Below are 17,227 nucleotides of genomic sequence, written 5' to 3'. Positions count from 1 at the left end.
TCACCCATTCCTAAGCTTCCTGCGTTCAGCCCTATAAATACCGCGCCGTGGTGTGGAAAGAATGCACGCGCTGCTGTTTACAATCTTGCGCTCCCGGCTTATCTGAGTAAGCCTGGGTGTGCAGCCTGAGGTGACGGGCAGCCACGTCACCCTGAGCACAGCACTTTGGGCTGTTGTGGGCGGAACCGGCTGTGGTGAGAGCCTCTTCAGTCACAAATTCCCCCAGAGCATAATTAAAGAGACGCTTTCTAGGGCACACATCTAACCGGTGATTTGTTTCTGAAATAGCTTTGACCTTATCAAGAGGTTCATGACTGCCTTGTCTCCATGAGAACAGGTTGTTCCCTTGGGACAAGTAGAGGCAGAAAGGTTTCCCTGTGGAGATGACTTAAGACCAAAAGGATTTGCCTCTTCTAGACTTGTTTTTGTGTCAGACAGTGGCATCTGCAGAGTCCAGTCCTGCCAGTCACTTAGGAAATGAGATGTGCCACTGTCACAGGAGATGAGACAATCCTGCCAAACTGGTTGCTGCTTCTCTTCACGTGAGGACTTTGGGAAATTTGTCACTTTGCAATGTTAGGACTGTCATTAGTGGGAGTGACTTCATAATTCCTTCCTCTACTGATTACCGGAGTTGCACGCACCAGAATGAGTTTCTTGTTCTTCTTGAAATCTCATGACTGTGTTGTCAAGTATTAGACTCCAGTGACAGTAATGCAGCAGCATCCCAGCACAGGCTGTCTGCTGGAAGGAGAGCAGCTCAACAGCTGCATTTAGGATGATGCAGGTCAGAAAATAGTACACGTATACAGAGCTGCAGTTTGCATCATCTGCTGCCTGAAAGGCTCTGTCCCCCCCTGCCCAAGGAAGGGAATCCTGCAGCTGATGAAACTCCCTGCAATTCGATTCCTAACCCCACCCAGAGCTGCCTTGACGTGGCACATTCTTTCCCCCCGCCCCCCCCTCCCCACCCCGCCCAAAGAGCCGCGTTCAAATTATTGGCAGCAGAGCTTCTGGCGGGCTCCAGGCAGCTCGCAGTGTAGCAGAGCTGAGCCCTGCCAGGCAGCTGAGGGCACTAGCTTATTTTGCCCTGGAGCCAGTCTCACCCTCTCTCAGTACCTGCCTGTCCCCTCCATGATACTCTGCTTTGTTGGCTGTTGTAATCTATGGAGCTCTGGAGTGGCCACTGTACTGTGGCCTGTGGCTCAAAGAGCTGAACAAGTCGTTTGGCAGAGCCCAGTCTGAACAGGTACCTGTCAGCAAGCTGTATCTAGTACCACTCTGTCTGGGAAGAAGGAAAAATGTGGTTATGCACTCTACACCGGACAAAAGCTTTCACAGTGTTTTTTGTGACTCTTGGCATGTTTTCTATCCCTTCTAGTGAGGGCTCTAACAGTAGACTGTTTATGTGTCATTAGCAATTATTATGAATTAGTGCAGTTTTCAAAGAGCCCACCAGAAAGTATGCCTATGCAGCTACTGCTTCCTTAAATCTTTTATGACAGGAGTCGTCTTTCTTGTGTACTCCTGAGCTGCTGATAAGCATAATGCAATGGACTGCTACACAGAGGGAATTATTAAACTATCTATAACATAAATCCTGGGGGAAGGAAGGAATAAAAATCACTGTCTTCCACGTGGAGGGGAGAAGGAACAACTGGGCTAAGCTACTACATATAAATTACATAGTAAGGGCAAAGCCTGCAACTGCAGCCAGAGTAGAACCACGAGTTGAAGCTTTTATACAGAGTGATAAAACAGGGGTTCAAGCCAAGGCTTAGCTGGAGATTCCCTGGGATAAGCTTCTGCACTTACAGTAGCTGCTTTTTTAGGAGGAACAGAATTACTGAGCAACGATGGCATAAAAATACCTATGGTAAGAGGTGTAGGTGAGAGTACCATGCAGCTTCTAGTAGCACCAGGCAGGCAGAGGCAGGCTTAGCTGCCACTAGCTAACCTGGTTACATCTACATAATTCATGAGTTCCAGTTCCTCTTAGACTTGGGGTGAAGATAATTTAATTTAATAGATTTTTTGGCATTAAAACCTGACAAGCAGTATAAAAACTTTTAACTATATTTAAAAGCACTGATTCTTTAAAAACACTGATTATTTAAAAATACTGATTCTTTAAAAACACCCAGCATGGCTGAGAGTTAAGGAGGTAAGGGCTTAAAGAAAAAATCTAAAGTTCTTGTCACACCTTCTTTGGGTCGTTTTGTACTAGATCCCACTGGAGTCTTGGGCTTATTCTTTGCCTTGGCAGGAGACCTGGAAGCCACAGCCTTTGCATTGGGAGCTGCTTCTGGAGCCATGGGAGGGCTAGGCTCCAGGAAAGAGCTTTGCAGCTCCAGAGCAAAGTGGTAATCCATGTGCTCTGGGAACTCCCACATCAGCACGAGCTGGCCACACTTTTCACAGCGTTGCTGGTCCCCTGGAGAAGCAGGAGGCAACAGGGTGTGCTCAGGAGAGGGTGGCAAATTCTGCTCATTTCCCTCCACAGCTGGCTGTAATTTCAGAAGGGTCCTGGAGCTGGGTGGAGTTGAGGGTGTTTGTGTAGCATCTGATGACAACTTCTCCCAGCGAAGCCTCTTGTACAGGGAAGTAGGGCTGGCATCGCTGGGACCCTGCTTCACAGGGGACTCCAGGTCACACTGTACAGAGGCAAGTCTAACAGGCAAGCCAACAGCAGCTCTCTCTTGGTGCTCTGGGGAGCTGGGCACAGCTGGGTCTGCAGTGGCAGCAGTGGGCAAGCTGGTTGTTGCCACTGCCTGTGACAGCTGCCGTTCTGCTGCCTTTTGGAAGAATGACTCAATAGCACTAGCTGGCTTCTGCCGTAGCTCTTTGCTTGGGCTCCTAAAGAACTTGACCCCAGCCCTCCCACAAGACGTGGAGTTTTGGCTGGTGGTGGCAGTGCCATCAGGCTGGGCATCACCCGTCAGGAAGGTGGCAATGCCTGTAGAGAGGGTAACAGGCTCCGAGAACTTGCTTGCTGAGAGTTGCACTGAAATCAGTGGCGGAGACCTGCAAAGGACAGACCAACATCAGCTCAGACACCAGCCTGGAAAGCAAGAAATCTTTTGAGGTAAGACTTGAAACAACACAAAACATTCACAGACAGGGGAACTGTAGTATCTGGCAAGGGTTGGGACAGATGTTTGCTCAAAGTTAGTATTGCTACCTCCAGAACAGACATAGCAGGCTGTGCTGGGCAAAGCAGAACCCCTCTTTCCAAAGCAGCAATTCCCAAAGGAAGGGCAGTGGAGCAGGAGCAGCCAACTGCCAGCCTGGACTTTCAGTCCACTACAGGCTGAAGCTGCTGTGAGATGAGTGCATGCTAAGAGTGCAGTAGCCTTGTCAGAGTTTAACAGACAGGACCTTCTTGCCTTTACTGCAGAGCAGAAGGAAGGAAGAAAATGCTGAGGAGTTGTGCACTTTGATTTTTCTTCCTGCCCCAATGGCTTCCTCACAAAAAGCTTTGTCCTTAGGGTAAGACAACAAGGCTTAGCTAATTTCTTCAGCCCAGCAAGGCCAGGACAGCCTCGCTTCAGCTGGTCCAAACCCCAGCCAGTAGCAATCCTAACTCCAAGTACAGAAGTGTCTCACCAGATGTGGGGCTCAGAAGAGGCCAGGCTGTCCTACCGCCAGGCTGTCCTACCTCTGCACTCTACTGTGAGGGTGCTGGAAATCACTTTTCCTGCCACTCAAATTAACTTGAGTTCCTTTCCAATAGGTCTCTGTTTTGTCCAGTACCTCCCACATCAGAACCAGTCCTGACAGAGGTGACTTAATTTGCCCCACACTCACCATGCTGCCTGGTGAGCCCCAGCCACGTTGCAGGTTTGGATGAGGGTGAAGGCATCGTTGCACATTTTCTGTGCGTCATAGCGGGACAGGGCACACAGGCGTGACACGCGGGTGTCCCCTTGCTGGCGGATCACCACCATCAGCTGTCGGGCCACGCGGTGGTTCTGCCGGGAGAGTAGAGCTGTGCTTCCAGCGACTCCTGCAGGAAGGGGCAGGAACAGCCGAGGGCACTGTAGCCTGCCTGGAGCCCTGCCCAGCCCCCACACCCCTGCCATCTCCCGAGGATGGGGTGGGACATGTCCTGCCCGGCCTGATTGCCAAGTGATGTTATACACAAGTGCTTGCACAGCTGTGCCACACAGGATGGGAAGCACCTAGTCCTTGCTTTCCCTCAAAGGCAGCTCCAGTTTTTTTGGCCCCGCTGCAGTGCCAAAGCTGGATTGCTTCCATCCTGGCCTGCAGCCTACCGTCCAGATAGGAGGGCAGCGCTCCCTCTCACAGCCCATGGGCACACCTGTGTCAGCAAAGGGCTTGCAAGGGAGCAGCAGTGCAGCAGAAGGAAGGTGCAGTGGCTTTCAGATCTCTGCGTCCTAAAGCATGGGACAATGACTGTTCTTAACCCTGCAGTGTTCTGGGGCAAAACCATCCTGCCTGGCCATGCTCCTGCACACCTCTCTTCTTGGGACACCTCAGCACACAGGCACCCATCTGTGGGTGAGCAGATTTCCTCCCCTCCCAAACACCACCCTCAGCCTCCTGCAAACCACTCACTGTGCAAATGCACTATGTGCCTCCTTGTGTCCCTGTGCCTCCCCTCCTTACCTGGCTCCTGTCCTTGTTCAGTCTGGACTCCAGCTCCAAGGCCATCTGTAGGAGCCAGTGCTGCACCTGGACAAAGAAGGGGTAACAGACAGGTTGGACCTCTGCTCACAGCAGTAGCACAATACAAGGGGAATGCTGGTGGGGGATCAGGCTGGAATGACAGACTATTGTAAGGCCCCATATCTGTAGTAGACCTTGAGAAATCAGTCCAGCTGAGATTCAACACTGCAGGAAAGGACATTATACATACTATACAAGCTCTGCATTACTACTAGACTTTGCCAAGTAATCTAGGTTCCCTGTCCTGGATTTCTCTTTCCATCTTCCCACAGCTCAGTGAGAACCTCTCCCCAGCTAACAGCTAAATTGCATCCTGCCTCTTTCTTTGGGCTAGTTACCTTCCTTCTAGTAACCATGTTCTTGAAGCTTGGCACTGTGAATAACTTTGGAACAGCACAGGCCCAGTTTTGCTCGTGGAAATTACAACCAGGATGGACCTCTCTGTGCAGAAGTTTGTCAATGCATTTCTGTCAACAGGGCCTTCCAGAGCTCAAACCACCTTCTCCTGCTGAGCCTCTAGTCTGAGTTTCAGGACATAATTTTGCAGAAAAGCAGCAGTTTTGCAAGCTAGTCTGTTTTTACTAATCTTATCTTCTCCAGTGTGAAAGCCAAGCCTTATGCTAGATGTAGGCTTCTCCTACCGCCTTCTGTGTGGCCAGGGCTGACTTCCCAGGGAAATTCTTGCTGCAGCCAATAGACTGGGGCAGGTAGCGGTTTTTGACAGGTTCCTCTTCAATTCCTCTGCACAAGTCATAGAGCCAAGACCTGAAAGCCACAGGGAAAGCATGAGGTCAAGGCAGCTACAGACAGGCAGGCATCACTGGGCAGCACGTCAGTCTCCTGCTGAGCCCTGCTTTCAACTCAGTGCAAGCTGTGACTGTCCCTCATCCTCAGCTCTGCACTCACTGCCACAGCTGAACAGGGAGGATTCCTTCAGGTCACAACTGCCTTCAGCACAACTCTTCCACCTCTTCTCCTGAAGTGGCAACAGTTCACCAGTCTGCAGGGCAATCCAGCCGCTGTTCTGGGCCACGTTTCAGGCTCCAGTCCAGCCTTGTAATTTCCTCTATGATGAGACTGTCAAGACTGCCCTCTTTCCAGCCTGCAGAGAACCAGCCCTTTGACCCCATCCTTGGATGCTGTAGAGGAAGGCTGAGGCACTGGCTGACAAGCAAAATATTATCCTGGGGAGGGTGCCTGGGAGCAGACAAAACTGGAAACCTGCTGTGGGCCTGTGAGATCAATGCTTCCCAAAGATGTCATGGAAGTTTTACCTTCCAACCTTCCTAATCACAGCAGAACAAGGTTCTGTGACTGAAAGAAATCTCAATTCCTGCCAAGAGCCAAGTTGTGGTGAGTGGTTCATCATTACCCAGTTTTGTCTCCAAAATGTGTCTGGAGCTCAGTCTCACTGAACTGTGTCAGCTCCCCGATGTACTCTACTCCCAGGATGTCTGTGATAGCAGTGCCAAGCTTGCCTCCCAGGTTACGGCTACGGCAGAGAAACAAAGAGAAAAACACAAATGAAGCATCATGTGGAGACTGTGACAAGTCTCATTGCAGCAGCTGTTCCTAGATAAGGACAACCAGAAGCTGCTAGGAACTAGCAGGACAAAAGGAACACCTGGCACCTGGCTCTTCTGCTCACAGTAAAAGGACACATAGGAGTTGATGTAGGAACTGCTCCTTAGGTCCCCTAGTTTTAGTGCTTCTCCCTCAGCTCCATCTGATCCCAAACCATGCTCTGAAGAATGCCTCACATACAGCTTCCTTCTTCCTACACAGACAGGACCCTTTCCCACATACATCCCTCTTCATCCCTTGCAACACACAGAAAGCAGAGAGCAGCAGTGCAGATCTGGAGAGCAGGATTAGGGATCCATTCCTCTGGAGCAGCAGTGCTGGTAACACTTCCCTGCACCAGGAAAAGTACTCGTGCACAGTGTGGATGCTCAAAAGGAAAGCACATCTACTCTCTGTAAGGACAGCTGTCAGTCACACTGGGAAACAGCTATGGCCTCCTTGCTCACAGTTGCTTCTGGCTTACACCTATGCCCCCCAGCACACATCCTCATCACAGCCTTACCCTGGAAAGGATGCCCACAGGCTGCTAGTGAGATTTTGGACTGTGGTCCCTTCACCAGTAGGGCTGTACTTCCCAAGCACACACTGTCGCTCACAGCCCCAAGAGATCACTGGCAGGATTCCCTCTGTTTGTTAGGAGCACTGACAAGCAGTTACTGTGGAGCTGAGAGCCTCTGCTGGCTGCTATCAGTGAGCATGCTGTGCTGAGGTGGCCAGGAGCAGCAGCTCCCTGGTACTCACATGCTGCTGACGGGCAGTTGGCTGAAGAGCTGCGGCACAAACCGTGCAGACACCAGGGTCTGGCGGTTGGGCTTGTTCAACCCACACGCCAGTTTTGCCAGTGTCTGTAACACAGAAGAGGGTGGAAACTCTGTCATTATACACTATGCACTGGTCTAATGTGACTCTACCTAACAGCTTGTGCTGCATTACCTCCAAGAGCTGCCTTCGGAACAGCTGCTGGGAATATGTGCAGGGTGCACCGCTGCTTGCTGTTAGGCAGTATCCACCTCAGGATTTGACATGCATTAGTTGGCTACTCTGAAAGCAAAGCTGCTTCCAGACTTTAGTTCTGTGAATTGTTGGACTCCTGCTCCAGCCAGATAAAGATCTTTCATATAGTTTTCCATCAGGCAAGCATGCTAGAGCTTCCAGAGCATGCTCATAGTCCTCCCCCAGGCTATGTCTCTCACTATGTCTTTTTCCTTCATCTTCTGTGTTTGTCTTGCTTTTTCTCAGTGTCACTATTTTAATCTTCTCTCTGTGAGGTCTGCAACAGCATAGTGCTGCAAAAGGAAACCTTTAAAATGCAGAATTGCTAGCCTGGAAGGTATGTTCTCCTATACAGCCTCCCTTCCCACTCTAAGCTACCACAGGGTAAAAAATACACAGACCAGCTTGAAGTACATTTAGCTGGGTGTTTGAGGTTTTACTGAACAACTCTAATAACTTTCTCTTTTAGTGCTTTGCCACACATCCTGTAACTAAGCAAAATTTCTTGCCTGCCTATTGAGCTATGACCTTTATTAACAGCCCATTTTACAGGCTTTCATACATTTGAAATCGTTTCTAGACAAAGTAGATCCCTTTTCAGATGTCCAGTCACTGTTTTTCTTGTCTGGCTGAAGACTTCCAAGTTTACCCACCTCATAAAGTGACGTGCTGCAAGTGAAACCAATCACTGAGACTTCATGGGGAGAAATCATTTACTTTTTCTGACATCTTCTGTAAACTGCACATGCTGAAACAGGATTTGGCATTTCTACAAGAGCACTTATATTACTGACTCATCCTGCTGCTTGTCCTCAACAACTCCAGGCTACTTCCTGACTTACTGTGACTTAGCCAAAATCCTGCCGGTTGTTTTTTTCTATAAACCACAAAAACAGTCAATGAGCATAAGAAGCAATGTTTGGTGGTTTCTGACTGATTCTAAGCTTTTTCAAGCTCAAAATTTTCAACTCTAATTTAATCACAGAACCTTCACAGCCCAGGCCCTGAGCCCCATCTGTGCAACACCTGAATTCATACAGCTGTTCCCTCTCTGTAGGGCTTCAGTGAAAATACTGGCTCTTAGCAGACCTCAGACAGATCCCCCCCAAGATCCCACTCTCAACAACCCAATTTGAGTGCACCTCACTGAACAAAATCATTATGAAAAACAGTAAGGTTTTCTTCAGCTAGATGCATGCCTTTCAGACAACTTCAGCCATGTTGTCTGCTACAGTGTCATCAGGTTATTCAGCTCAGGGTGAGGTGTGTTAGAAACCTTAAGAATGACACCTCACATCTGTAGTCTTTCCTGCACATTTGGCCACTTATGCTGTCAAGGAGGGCACATAAATGAATTTGGCATGAGTGGTTCTTGAGAAAACCATATTGTTATCCTCCAGATGCTTCCAAATTTTTTGGTGTCATTCATCCTCTGGGTTCCTGGTGTACTCTAACAAGGTACTTCATTGGGGAAAGCAGTTCCTTGGGAGAGTTTTCTGTAGAAAAAACCAGAAGCATAACACAGATAATCTTCCCTTGAGTTTCAGGCAACAGTCACTGTAGCCTGAGAATGGTTTTTACTGACACAAATTCCCAGTGACTTGGTGGCAGAACAACACCAGACTGGGGCACTGAGGTGAGCTGGGTTGCTTTTCCTCTTTCTGGTGAGTCAGTATTTACCCTGCTGGCCATGGGGATTTGGGTGATGCTCAGCCAGCATGACAGCAGCTGCAGAAACAAACAGACTTTGATGACTTCGATGCTGTGGCTACAGAGGGTTTCCTGCTGGGTGGAAGGTGGGCTGGTTTACTGAGAGCACCTCTTCTTCTGCAGAAAAGGTTTGTACCCACCGAGGTGAGCTAGCTGTGGAAGCACAGCACAATGTTCTGCACAGCCATAAGTATGCTCTGGTGATCTCTGCTTGCTGCTACGGATACACAGTTCTTCAGGGATAGCACAGTACATCACAATGTCCTCGCTCTTTCAAAAAAAAAAAAAAGCTGGCATAGAAAATGGAAGCTAGGAGAAGCTGCTAGGAATATCAGGGAAGTTCTCTGTTATTTTTGACTAAAGAAAGCAAAAAGGCAAATTGAACATACCTTCCACTAGAAATTTCTACACCAGTGACATTCCTCAGCCAGCTCATTTTTGCCTCACAGTCTCTGCTAGTTTTAGACTAAGCCAGTGCAGAAGCAGTTCCAATGCCTGTGTACAGGTGGCAGTGAAATATATCTGTGTTGAACTCCAAAGCATCCATTTAGTCTTCATTGTCTTTCTTTTTTTTTAAAGTCATAGCTTGCTTTATAAAGTCATTTCTGTACAAATAAGCCCCTCTTGTGCAGAGCAAAAGGGATGGGCTCAGCAAACCACCCTGCATTTAACCCAGCAGGAAATCCTCTGTAGCTGCAGCATCAAAGTCCGTTTGTTTCTGCAGCTGCTGTCATGCACCAAGAGCTCCTGTGGCTGCTTTCAGCAGCTGGCTGAGCATCACCCAAATCCCCATGGCCAGCAGAGTAAATACTGACTCAACAGAAAGACAAAAAGCAACCCAGCTCACCTCAGTGCCCCATTCTGGTGTTCTTCTGCCGCTGAGTATCTGGGAATTTGTCAGTAAAACTGGCTACAGTGACTGTTGCCTGAAACTCAAGGTGAAGATTACCTGCTTTATGCTTCTGTTTTTTCTACAGAAAACACTTCTGGAGGATTTAAACTGCTTTTGTTCTAGTGAGGTCACTCATTAGGGTACATCAGGAATCCAGGCAGTAAATGAGTGGATTGCCAACTGCCCAGGCCACAGCTCTGGGGAAACAACTCCTCCCATTTCCAGATGTCTTATAATTTCTCTGAAGGTGTGATCACACGTGGTTGCATTCCCAGCTTGCTTTGTTTTCTGTACAGGAGACTTGTAAGTATAGGAGAGCATCTACAGCATATCCTGACTCTGCAGCCCAGAAGAAATCAGGCTGATGTGTTATGCACGTACCTTGTTGTGTGAGATGCCAGCTGAACACCTGAATCCGGTAGCTTCTTCCACTGCCACCCTAATTTCTTCCACAATTACTGCGCCCATGGTCAGCTGCAGGTCAGGACAATCTGGGTTATCGAAAGACAGCGACGCCAGCCACTCCTCCAAACCACGTTGCCGCAGCTCCTCTAGAAAAGGGACACAAAAGGGATCTCAAAGGGACAGGATATGGCACTTCTTGCTGAGCCCAGCAAAGGGACCCGCAGCAGCCAGTCCCAGCCAGCAGCCGCAGGCTTCCGTAAGCGCATTCCAACCGCAGGGAGGAGAAGAGGCACTTTAAAAGCCATTCACTGCGGAGAACGCAGACCCCATTTACCACGCTCTCGATTCGGGGGAGTCAAAGCAGGCGGAGAGGCCCCTTCCTGTGCGTACCCTTCCCGCCGGGGTCGGCTCGGTGTGCGCCCTTCCCGCCGGGATCGGGGCCGGGCTCTCCGGGCAGTCCCTGCACGAAGGTGCTGGGCAGCAGCGCGGCCGCCAGGGGGCGCCCGCCCAGGTCGCGCAGCCGGTGGCGCGCGCTGCCCGTCAGGTCCAGGTACGCCTCGTCGATGCTCGCGCGCTCGATGGCGGCGAAGCGCGACAGCACCTGCATCACCTCCGCGCTGGCCTCCCGGTACCTGCCGGGCGGCGGACACGGGCTCAGCCGCCGCGCCGCGCCACCAGGGAGGCCCGCGCGGCCGCCGCCGCCCCCGGCCCCCGCTCTCACCGTGTGAGGTCCGCCTTGCCCCGCGCCTGCGGCACCCGGGCCAGCGCCAGCTCGGGGCACAGCGCCCGCGCCTCCGACGCCCACATCCCGCGGGACACGCCGAAGGCGCGCGCCTCGTAGCTCACCGCGATGATCCTGTCAAGACACGGAGGTGAAGTGCAGGGCGGGCCCGGCCCCGCGGGGAGCGGGGTGGGACGAGGAGCCGGGGTCGCCGAGCCGGCTCGCCTACCTACCCGCCGCCCTGCCACTCGGTGTACTGCACCACGGCGCAAGGGCGGCCGCGCAGCTGCGGGTCGAGGCGCTGCTCCACCTGCATGAAGAAGCAGTCCATGTCTACCAGGGCCACCACGCGATCCCGGCCCCGAGACATCCCGCCGCCGACACCGGCTCCCGCCCGACTGAATGATTGAATAACCGCCCGCTCGGTGGGGCGGAGAGCCCCGCCTCGGCCCGCCGCTTTGCGGCACCCGTACTTCCCGCGTGGGGCACGCCGGGAGTCGTAGTTCTCCAGGGTGCGGTGGGGCGTGCGCGTGTCCCCGCCGCGACGGTGCGCGGCGCCCGCGTTCTCCCTGCGTCCCCGTGTCCCCCAAGGCGCATGCGCGGAGCTGCGTCCCGGCCGCCCCGCTCGTCCCTCCCGTGGGTGGCCGGTGGCGCGCGCCCGCCGCCTTCGCCATGTCCGCCGAGCAGGTGAGCGGCCTCTGCGAGCAGCTGGTGAAGGCGGTGACCGTCATCATGGACCCGGCGTCCACGCAGCGCTACCGCCTGGAGGCCCTCAAGGTACGGCCCGGCTGGGGAGGGAGGGACGGAGAGCGCCGGGCTCCGGCCACGCGGCCGCCCCGTCCGCACGGCCCCGGGGTGGGCGAGAGCATGGCGGGCCGGTCCCGGGCGTCCCGTGAAGTGCTGGGAGCCGTCGGCAGGCGGCGGGGTCGGGCGGCCGCGTGTGCCCGGCGTGCTCCGCCAGGGATGGGGCTGCCAGCTCCTGCCCGGTGTGTAACTGCGTGTACGCGTCCCGGCCTCCCTCCCCCAGTTCTGCGAGGAGTTCAAGGAGAAGTGCCCCATCTGCGTGCCCTGCGGGCTGAAGCTGGCGGAGAAGACGCAGACGGCCATCGTCCGGCACTTCGGCCTGCAGATCCTGGAGCATGTGGTCAAGTAAGTCAGCCCTGCGACTTACTTACTTACCCCAGCCTGCCGCCGCCCAGCTCTGGCGTGGGATCTGTGCCCATTCCGGCACCTCCCACCCCAGGGAGGCACTTTCAGGACGCAGGGAGTTTTTTCTGCAGCAGAGGACAGTTGCAGTCCTGCTCTGGTTTTTTTCTTATTCTGTAAAAGAAAGAAAGGCGAGAATTGCTTTCAGGCAGGTTGGGAAGGTGAATTCACTGAGCTGTAAGACACGTTAACATCAAAAGATGAAAACAAACACGCTGGGTTACCAGTAGGTCTTTGCAGAGTTCTGTCATTGGCCTCCTGCTAACAAAGAGGCTTTGTATTAGTTCAGTTCTGAGATTCCTTTCTCTGCCGCCTCTACAGACCTGATGCTTTGTGCTTTTGCTGCTGCTTCTGGTGTCTGTTGACCTCGGTGAGGCATGCCCCTTTGCCAGCAGCAGTTTTAACTCAGCCCCTTTATTAAGGGATTGGGTGCTGGCAGAGGCGGGGAGCTGGTAGTGTCTCTAGTTTAGGTAAAGAAGCAATGGTTCCTTGAGAATCAAGTCAGAGATGTTACAGATGTTTTGACTTGGTTTCTTGTTTGTTTGTTTGTTTTTAACAGATACCCCTGGAACAATATGCCTCGCCTGGAAAAAGTTTATCTGAAGAACAATGTTATGGGTCTCATATCCAGTGTAAGTACCTGCTGCCCCAGGCTGTTCTGAAATGTGAGAGCAAAAGTAAAAAATACTGCAGTTAATTAGCATAGAGATCTGAATTCAGTTTTTAAATTCATTGCTTTTTCGCTTTGCATCTCTGGTTGTTTCAGTGCTTTTCTCTGCCTTGTCAGGTGAATAGCCATGTTACCTCACATGGCAGGAAGTTGTGAGGCTTGTATAACATATGTGAGGTACTTTTCTTAGGAGGAAATTCAGTAACTACAGATGTTCTTACCCTTTGGAAAAATACTGAAGCCATTATCTTAGTCGTGTTTTCTCTGTTGTTGTGATTGCTCTTGTGACCAAGTGACCTTCTTTTGAGGAGAATCTGTCTGGTTCCCAGAGTTTATTAGCTATGGACGCTTGGGAGCATAGGAGTGTCATCTAAGGTAGCTGCAATGAAAAGCTGGCCAGTGTTGTGTTTTGTTTTGGTTTCTGTGATTTAGAATGTTTGCAAACACTGTTTCCCAGGTCAGAGTTATAAATGCCTGATGCTTGCTGTTTTGTGTAACTGTTCCCTTTCTGTCACAGGGAACTCAAAGTATCCTGGAGGAGGAAAGTCACATTAAGGATGTGCTGTCTCGCATCGTGGTGGAGATGATCAAGCGGGAATGGCCTCAGCACTGGCCTGACATGCTAAAGGAGCTGGATACCCTCTCCAAGCAAGGGGTATGAAACACGGCTGTCTGGTCTCTTTTGCTTGCTCTTAGTGTGGGGTTCAGTCTTCCATCATCCTGAGAAAAATCTGACTCACTCATGGTCAAGTGAGACATGTTGGTGATGGACTCAAAAATCTCTGTAAGATTAAGCTGTCTTGAGGTGACTAGCAGAGAGAGCACCATCCTGCTGTTTTACTTTCTCAACATGAGACCTATGTCTTCATGCATGCTTGCTTTCTCTCCACATCTTTAAGCTAGTCTCTAGATATTTTAATGTTTGGACTGTGCTGATGGAGTGTATTTCACTTTGGGACATCAGGAAACTCAGACAGAACTGGTGATGTTCATCCTCCTACGTTTGGCAGAGGATGTGGTGACTTTTCAAACTCTGCCTACCCAGCGGCGACGAGATATCCAGCAAACCCTCACCCAGAACATGGAAAAGATCTTCAGCTTCCTACTAACTGCCCTGCAGCAGAATGTCAACAAGTACAGACTCATGGTAAGAGTCTCCTTCCCTTGGGTTTAGTTTGTGCTGGAGGCATTTAGGGATGCAGCTCACAAATTGTTGGGGAAGCAGAAAGTGAAATCTGTTGCTGCTGCTCTGAGGTAGGGATCTGCTGTGGCCTGGGAAACTGGTGCTGATCAGAGAGGCTGGACACACGAGGCTGATAGTGTTTAGTGATGATATTTTGATTTTGCTAGTGTAAATGGCTGGAGTGGATGCGTGCTTCATGCATGCTGTTGGAATGTGTGCTGGCACTAAGGGTGTACAGCTTAGCAAAATGAAGGTGTGGTTGTGGCAGAAGCAGGTAATTTGGGGTGGTTTGTGTAACACACAGTGATTAAGAGATGCCATCCAGGAATTGTGTCTGCTCTCTCACGCTGCAGTGGTACATTTGAGGTGATGCACTAAAATGCATGAGTTTCTGATATGTCAACATGTTTCTGGGCCTCTGGTCCTTTCCTCCAAGAGCTCAAGTCAGGAAGCCCTTTTGTTGCAAAGTTGCAGTGAAGAAGGCTCTTTCTGTTTTTGTGTAAACAGACTTCTTTCCCGAATTCTTACCTAGAATCAGAGATGTGCAGGTCAGTCACAAGGGATGATGAAAGGGGGTCTCTACCCCCGTCTGTTCCTGTGAAAAGGAAGTGGATTTGAGAGTGAAGCACAGTCAAGAAACCAAACTAGAAATGAGTTGCTTAGTCATATCTCATATTCTTTTTTCTCCCATGAATTAAAATCCAGAGTTATAGTAAATGTAAAACTGGGAAGCAATGAAAAACCCTTTTTCTACCTGCCTTCTGTACACCTTCCTGACACACTGTCAGGCTGAGCAACCCCCCCACCGTGTAGTGCAGCCAGTTTTCTGTGCAGTTCATGGTGATGGGAGGGTGAGCCTTGTGTGTTTCGTAGTCTGGTTGAAATGCATTTCCAGGTAAGGTTTGCATTGCAATGCTTGAGGCTCTGAAGTGTGGCTGCTTCTGCTAATGGTGGAATCTTTCTGCTTGGCAAGGTTGGAGCGCCCCAGGAACAAGAAGTCCTCACCACTCCACAGGTTAGCAGATCTTTGGGGTATTCGTGCACAGGGTCATTTCTGAGGGTTGGGTGCTCACCTGTCTGCACACAGACCGGGGGAGATGATGGATAGGTCCCCAAGACCATAATAGTGTGCTGTGCTTATAAGTGTGATGGATTAATAGATAAACATGTTTATAAGGTGGATCATATATGAGATGTTTGGGACTTAAGCTGATTAACTTAAAAATCACTGCAGTGAATAGTCCAAACCAAAAGCTTACAGCAGAAAGAAATGCTTGTGGTGTCTTTGCAACTGAACAACAAATCGAACCTGAGTATTTGAGGGATATGTTTGCATTAGGCAGAAAGATGGTACAGGCAGTGCGTTGTTGCTGTTAAGTGTCCTAGGCCTCAGAGTCGGGCTGTTAAGTTGCTGCTGCAGCTCTCTCCAGCTGCCTTTCTGACCATGGACAAATTTTCAGACCTGAATCTTAAAAGCCACCAGCATCTTTTCAGAGTCTGGCTTTTGGGTGTAAGATGCTCTTAAAAGGTAAAAAGTTTCTTTCCTGGAAGCCTGCAGGAAGTACCAAAATGCCTTTCCTTCTTGTCTCCTGAGTCTCCCTGGTGCCTGGAGTGTTACCTTTTGGATGAGAAGGGAACTGTGGCTTAACTTGGTAATTCAGAGTCTCATTATCTTACCTAGCTGGGGGCTGCAGAGGTGTCTGTTGGCTGCAGCAGTGTCCTGAGTGGGAGAGTGTGATGCAGCCTCTTTTTTGGCTGTGTTCTTGAGGATAAGCCTGTACAGCAGTGGCTGGGTGAAGTGTGTGCTGTAGCTGTTACTTACCCTCTCTCATTTTCTTTTTCGTGTGCTGTAGCTGTTACTTACCCTCTCTCATTTTCTTTTTCAGAAGACTGATTTGGCTCAGGAACCAAAGGTGAGTGGAGCTATATGAGAATTAGCTCATTAGTAATTCTTAAGATTAAGGTTACTTAGAACTAGGCTTTTCCCAGGCTTTGAGTCTGTTGCCTGCAGTTTCATGTAGATGGATTTGTTCACTTTTAATACAAGCCCCTTGAGAAGAGACAAATGAGGAGTGGCAGCAGAAGGGTCCAAATCTCTCACTTTCTCAGGGGGGTTCTTGGTACTCTTATTTCAGGGAGTGGGTGGCTTTAGGTGGGAATTGCTGTTTTTCTCTGCCTCTGACCTTGTGCCTCCTCTCTGTTCACAGGCCCAGGCAAACTGTCGTGTGGGGATAGCAGCACTCAACACTTTGGCTGGCTACATTGACTGGGTAGCCCTGAGCCATATTACAGCAGACAACTGCAAGCTCTTGGAGATGTTGTGTCTACTCCTAAATGAGCCTGAACTCCAAGTTGGAGCAGCAGAGTGTCTCCTGATTGCTGTCAGCAGGAAAGTGAGTTCTTCCTCTCTGGCTCTTCTGGCTTCCTTTTATTTTTCTCCTGTTTTCCTATATAATTCTTCAGACTGAGCCATGCTATCTTTGCCCTTTTGTCTGAGAATCCAAATTAAAATTTAGCTGATTCTGTTAATGATATTTGGTGTGAATGTCATGCCAGCACAATACACAGAGCAACCATTAGAATCCTCTCCAAATTCCGTGCTCACTTTTCCTTGCAGTTTGAACTTGGAGGTCCTCACTAACCTTTTACCCCCCACTTCCTACAACTGTGAAGTGGAAAGTAGTGTCACCAGCTGTGTCACCTGGCAGCTCAGAGAAATGACAGCAGGATCTAAACAGGTGATTTTGACCCATTCATTCACAAGCAGCTGAGTGTCGAGGCTGAGTGTTTATCGGCTGCCTGTAAATAACTAGCCAGTCTTCTGTGAATAAAAGATAATGTCTCGGGGTCAGTTTTGCCATTTCAAGTTCCTGTGGTGGGATTGGAGACAATTTCTTAGATCGCATACCTTGGAATTTTGGCCAGTGTTTTATTTAAATCATATGTGGACTGTAAGCCCCTCCCCAGATGGAAAGAAAGTTGTGATTCTCCTAATTCTGCTTGCAGAGGGAAATAAATATTTATGTAGGTGGGAATAAATAGTTATGTTCTAATTGAAGCATGCGGTGTGTTTTGTATGTAGGGTAAGCTGGAGGATCGGAAGCCTCTGATGGTCTTGTTTGGAGATGTTGCCATGCACTGCATCCTCTCTGCTGCCCAGTGAGTATCCCGGTG

The 17,227-nt window shown here is 50.2% G+C and overlaps 2 protein-coding genes across 7 annotated transcripts in view; one reads left to right on the top strand and one right to left on the bottom strand.

Moving 5' to 3' along the window:
• Positions 1 to 2,076: 2,076 nt before the first annotated feature.
• On the bottom strand, positions 2,077 to 11,499 carry POLH (DNA polymerase eta). Of its 2 annotated transcripts, none has more exons than XM_041476782.1 (10): positions 11,228 to 11,499; positions 10,995 to 11,129; positions 10,664 to 10,905; positions 10,250 to 10,419; positions 7,015 to 7,118; positions 6,062 to 6,181; positions 5,331 to 5,454; positions 4,630 to 4,695; positions 3,808 to 3,971; positions 2,077 to 3,024 (listed from the first exon to the last, which is right to left on the bottom strand). In XM_041476782.1, exons 1-10 carry the CDS (start codon positions 11,362 to 11,364, stop codon positions 2,157 to 2,159), a joined length of 2,130 nt encoding a protein of 709 aa, XP_041332716.1. In that variant the 5' UTR covers positions 11,365 to 11,499; the 3' UTR covers positions 2,077 to 2,156. The 2 variants fall into 2 exon arrangements, with proteins under 2 accessions (XP_041332716.1, XP_041332717.1); XM_041476783.1 differs by having other exon boundaries at positions 11,224 to 11,365.
• A 28-nt stretch (positions 11,500 to 11,527) lies between these two features.
• The window catches only part of XPO5 (exportin 5), a 29,530-nt gene continuing 23,830 nt past the window's right edge, over positions 11,528 to 17,227 (top strand). For 3 of the 5 annotated variants that reach the window (XM_041476778.1, XM_041476780.1, XM_041476777.1), the window contains exons 1-9: positions 11,528 to 11,771; positions 12,022 to 12,143; positions 12,760 to 12,832; positions 13,388 to 13,525; positions 13,835 to 14,017; positions 15,027 to 15,068; positions 15,940 to 15,966; positions 16,261 to 16,446; positions 17,136 to 17,212. In XM_041476778.1, the coding sequence (XP_041332712.1) occupies positions 11,667 to 11,771; positions 12,022 to 12,143; positions 12,760 to 12,832; positions 13,388 to 13,525; positions 13,835 to 14,017; positions 15,027 to 15,068; positions 15,940 to 15,966; positions 16,261 to 16,446; positions 17,136 to 17,212 (953 nt within the window). In that variant the 5' untranslated portion in view covers positions 11,528 to 11,666. The remainder of the gene's footprint in view (positions 11,772 to 12,021; positions 12,144 to 12,759; positions 12,833 to 13,387; positions 13,526 to 13,834; positions 14,018 to 15,026; positions 15,069 to 15,939; positions 15,967 to 16,260; positions 16,447 to 17,135; positions 17,213 to 17,227) is intronic. The other 2 variants (XM_041476781.1, XM_041476779.1) reach the window with 1 other exon arrangement.

The sequence above is a fragment of the Pyrgilauda ruficollis genome, unplaced genomic scaffold (genome assembly GCF_017590135.1).
Source record: "Pyrgilauda ruficollis isolate IOZ18807 unplaced genomic scaffold, ASM1759013v1 scaffold4, whole genome shotgun sequence".
In the NCBI taxonomy this organism is placed as follows: domain Eukaryota; kingdom Metazoa; phylum Chordata; class Aves; order Passeriformes; family Passeridae; genus Pyrgilauda; species Pyrgilauda ruficollis.
Note: the sequence above shows the minus strand (reverse complement) of the source record. Positions and strands in the feature narration are given on the sequence as shown.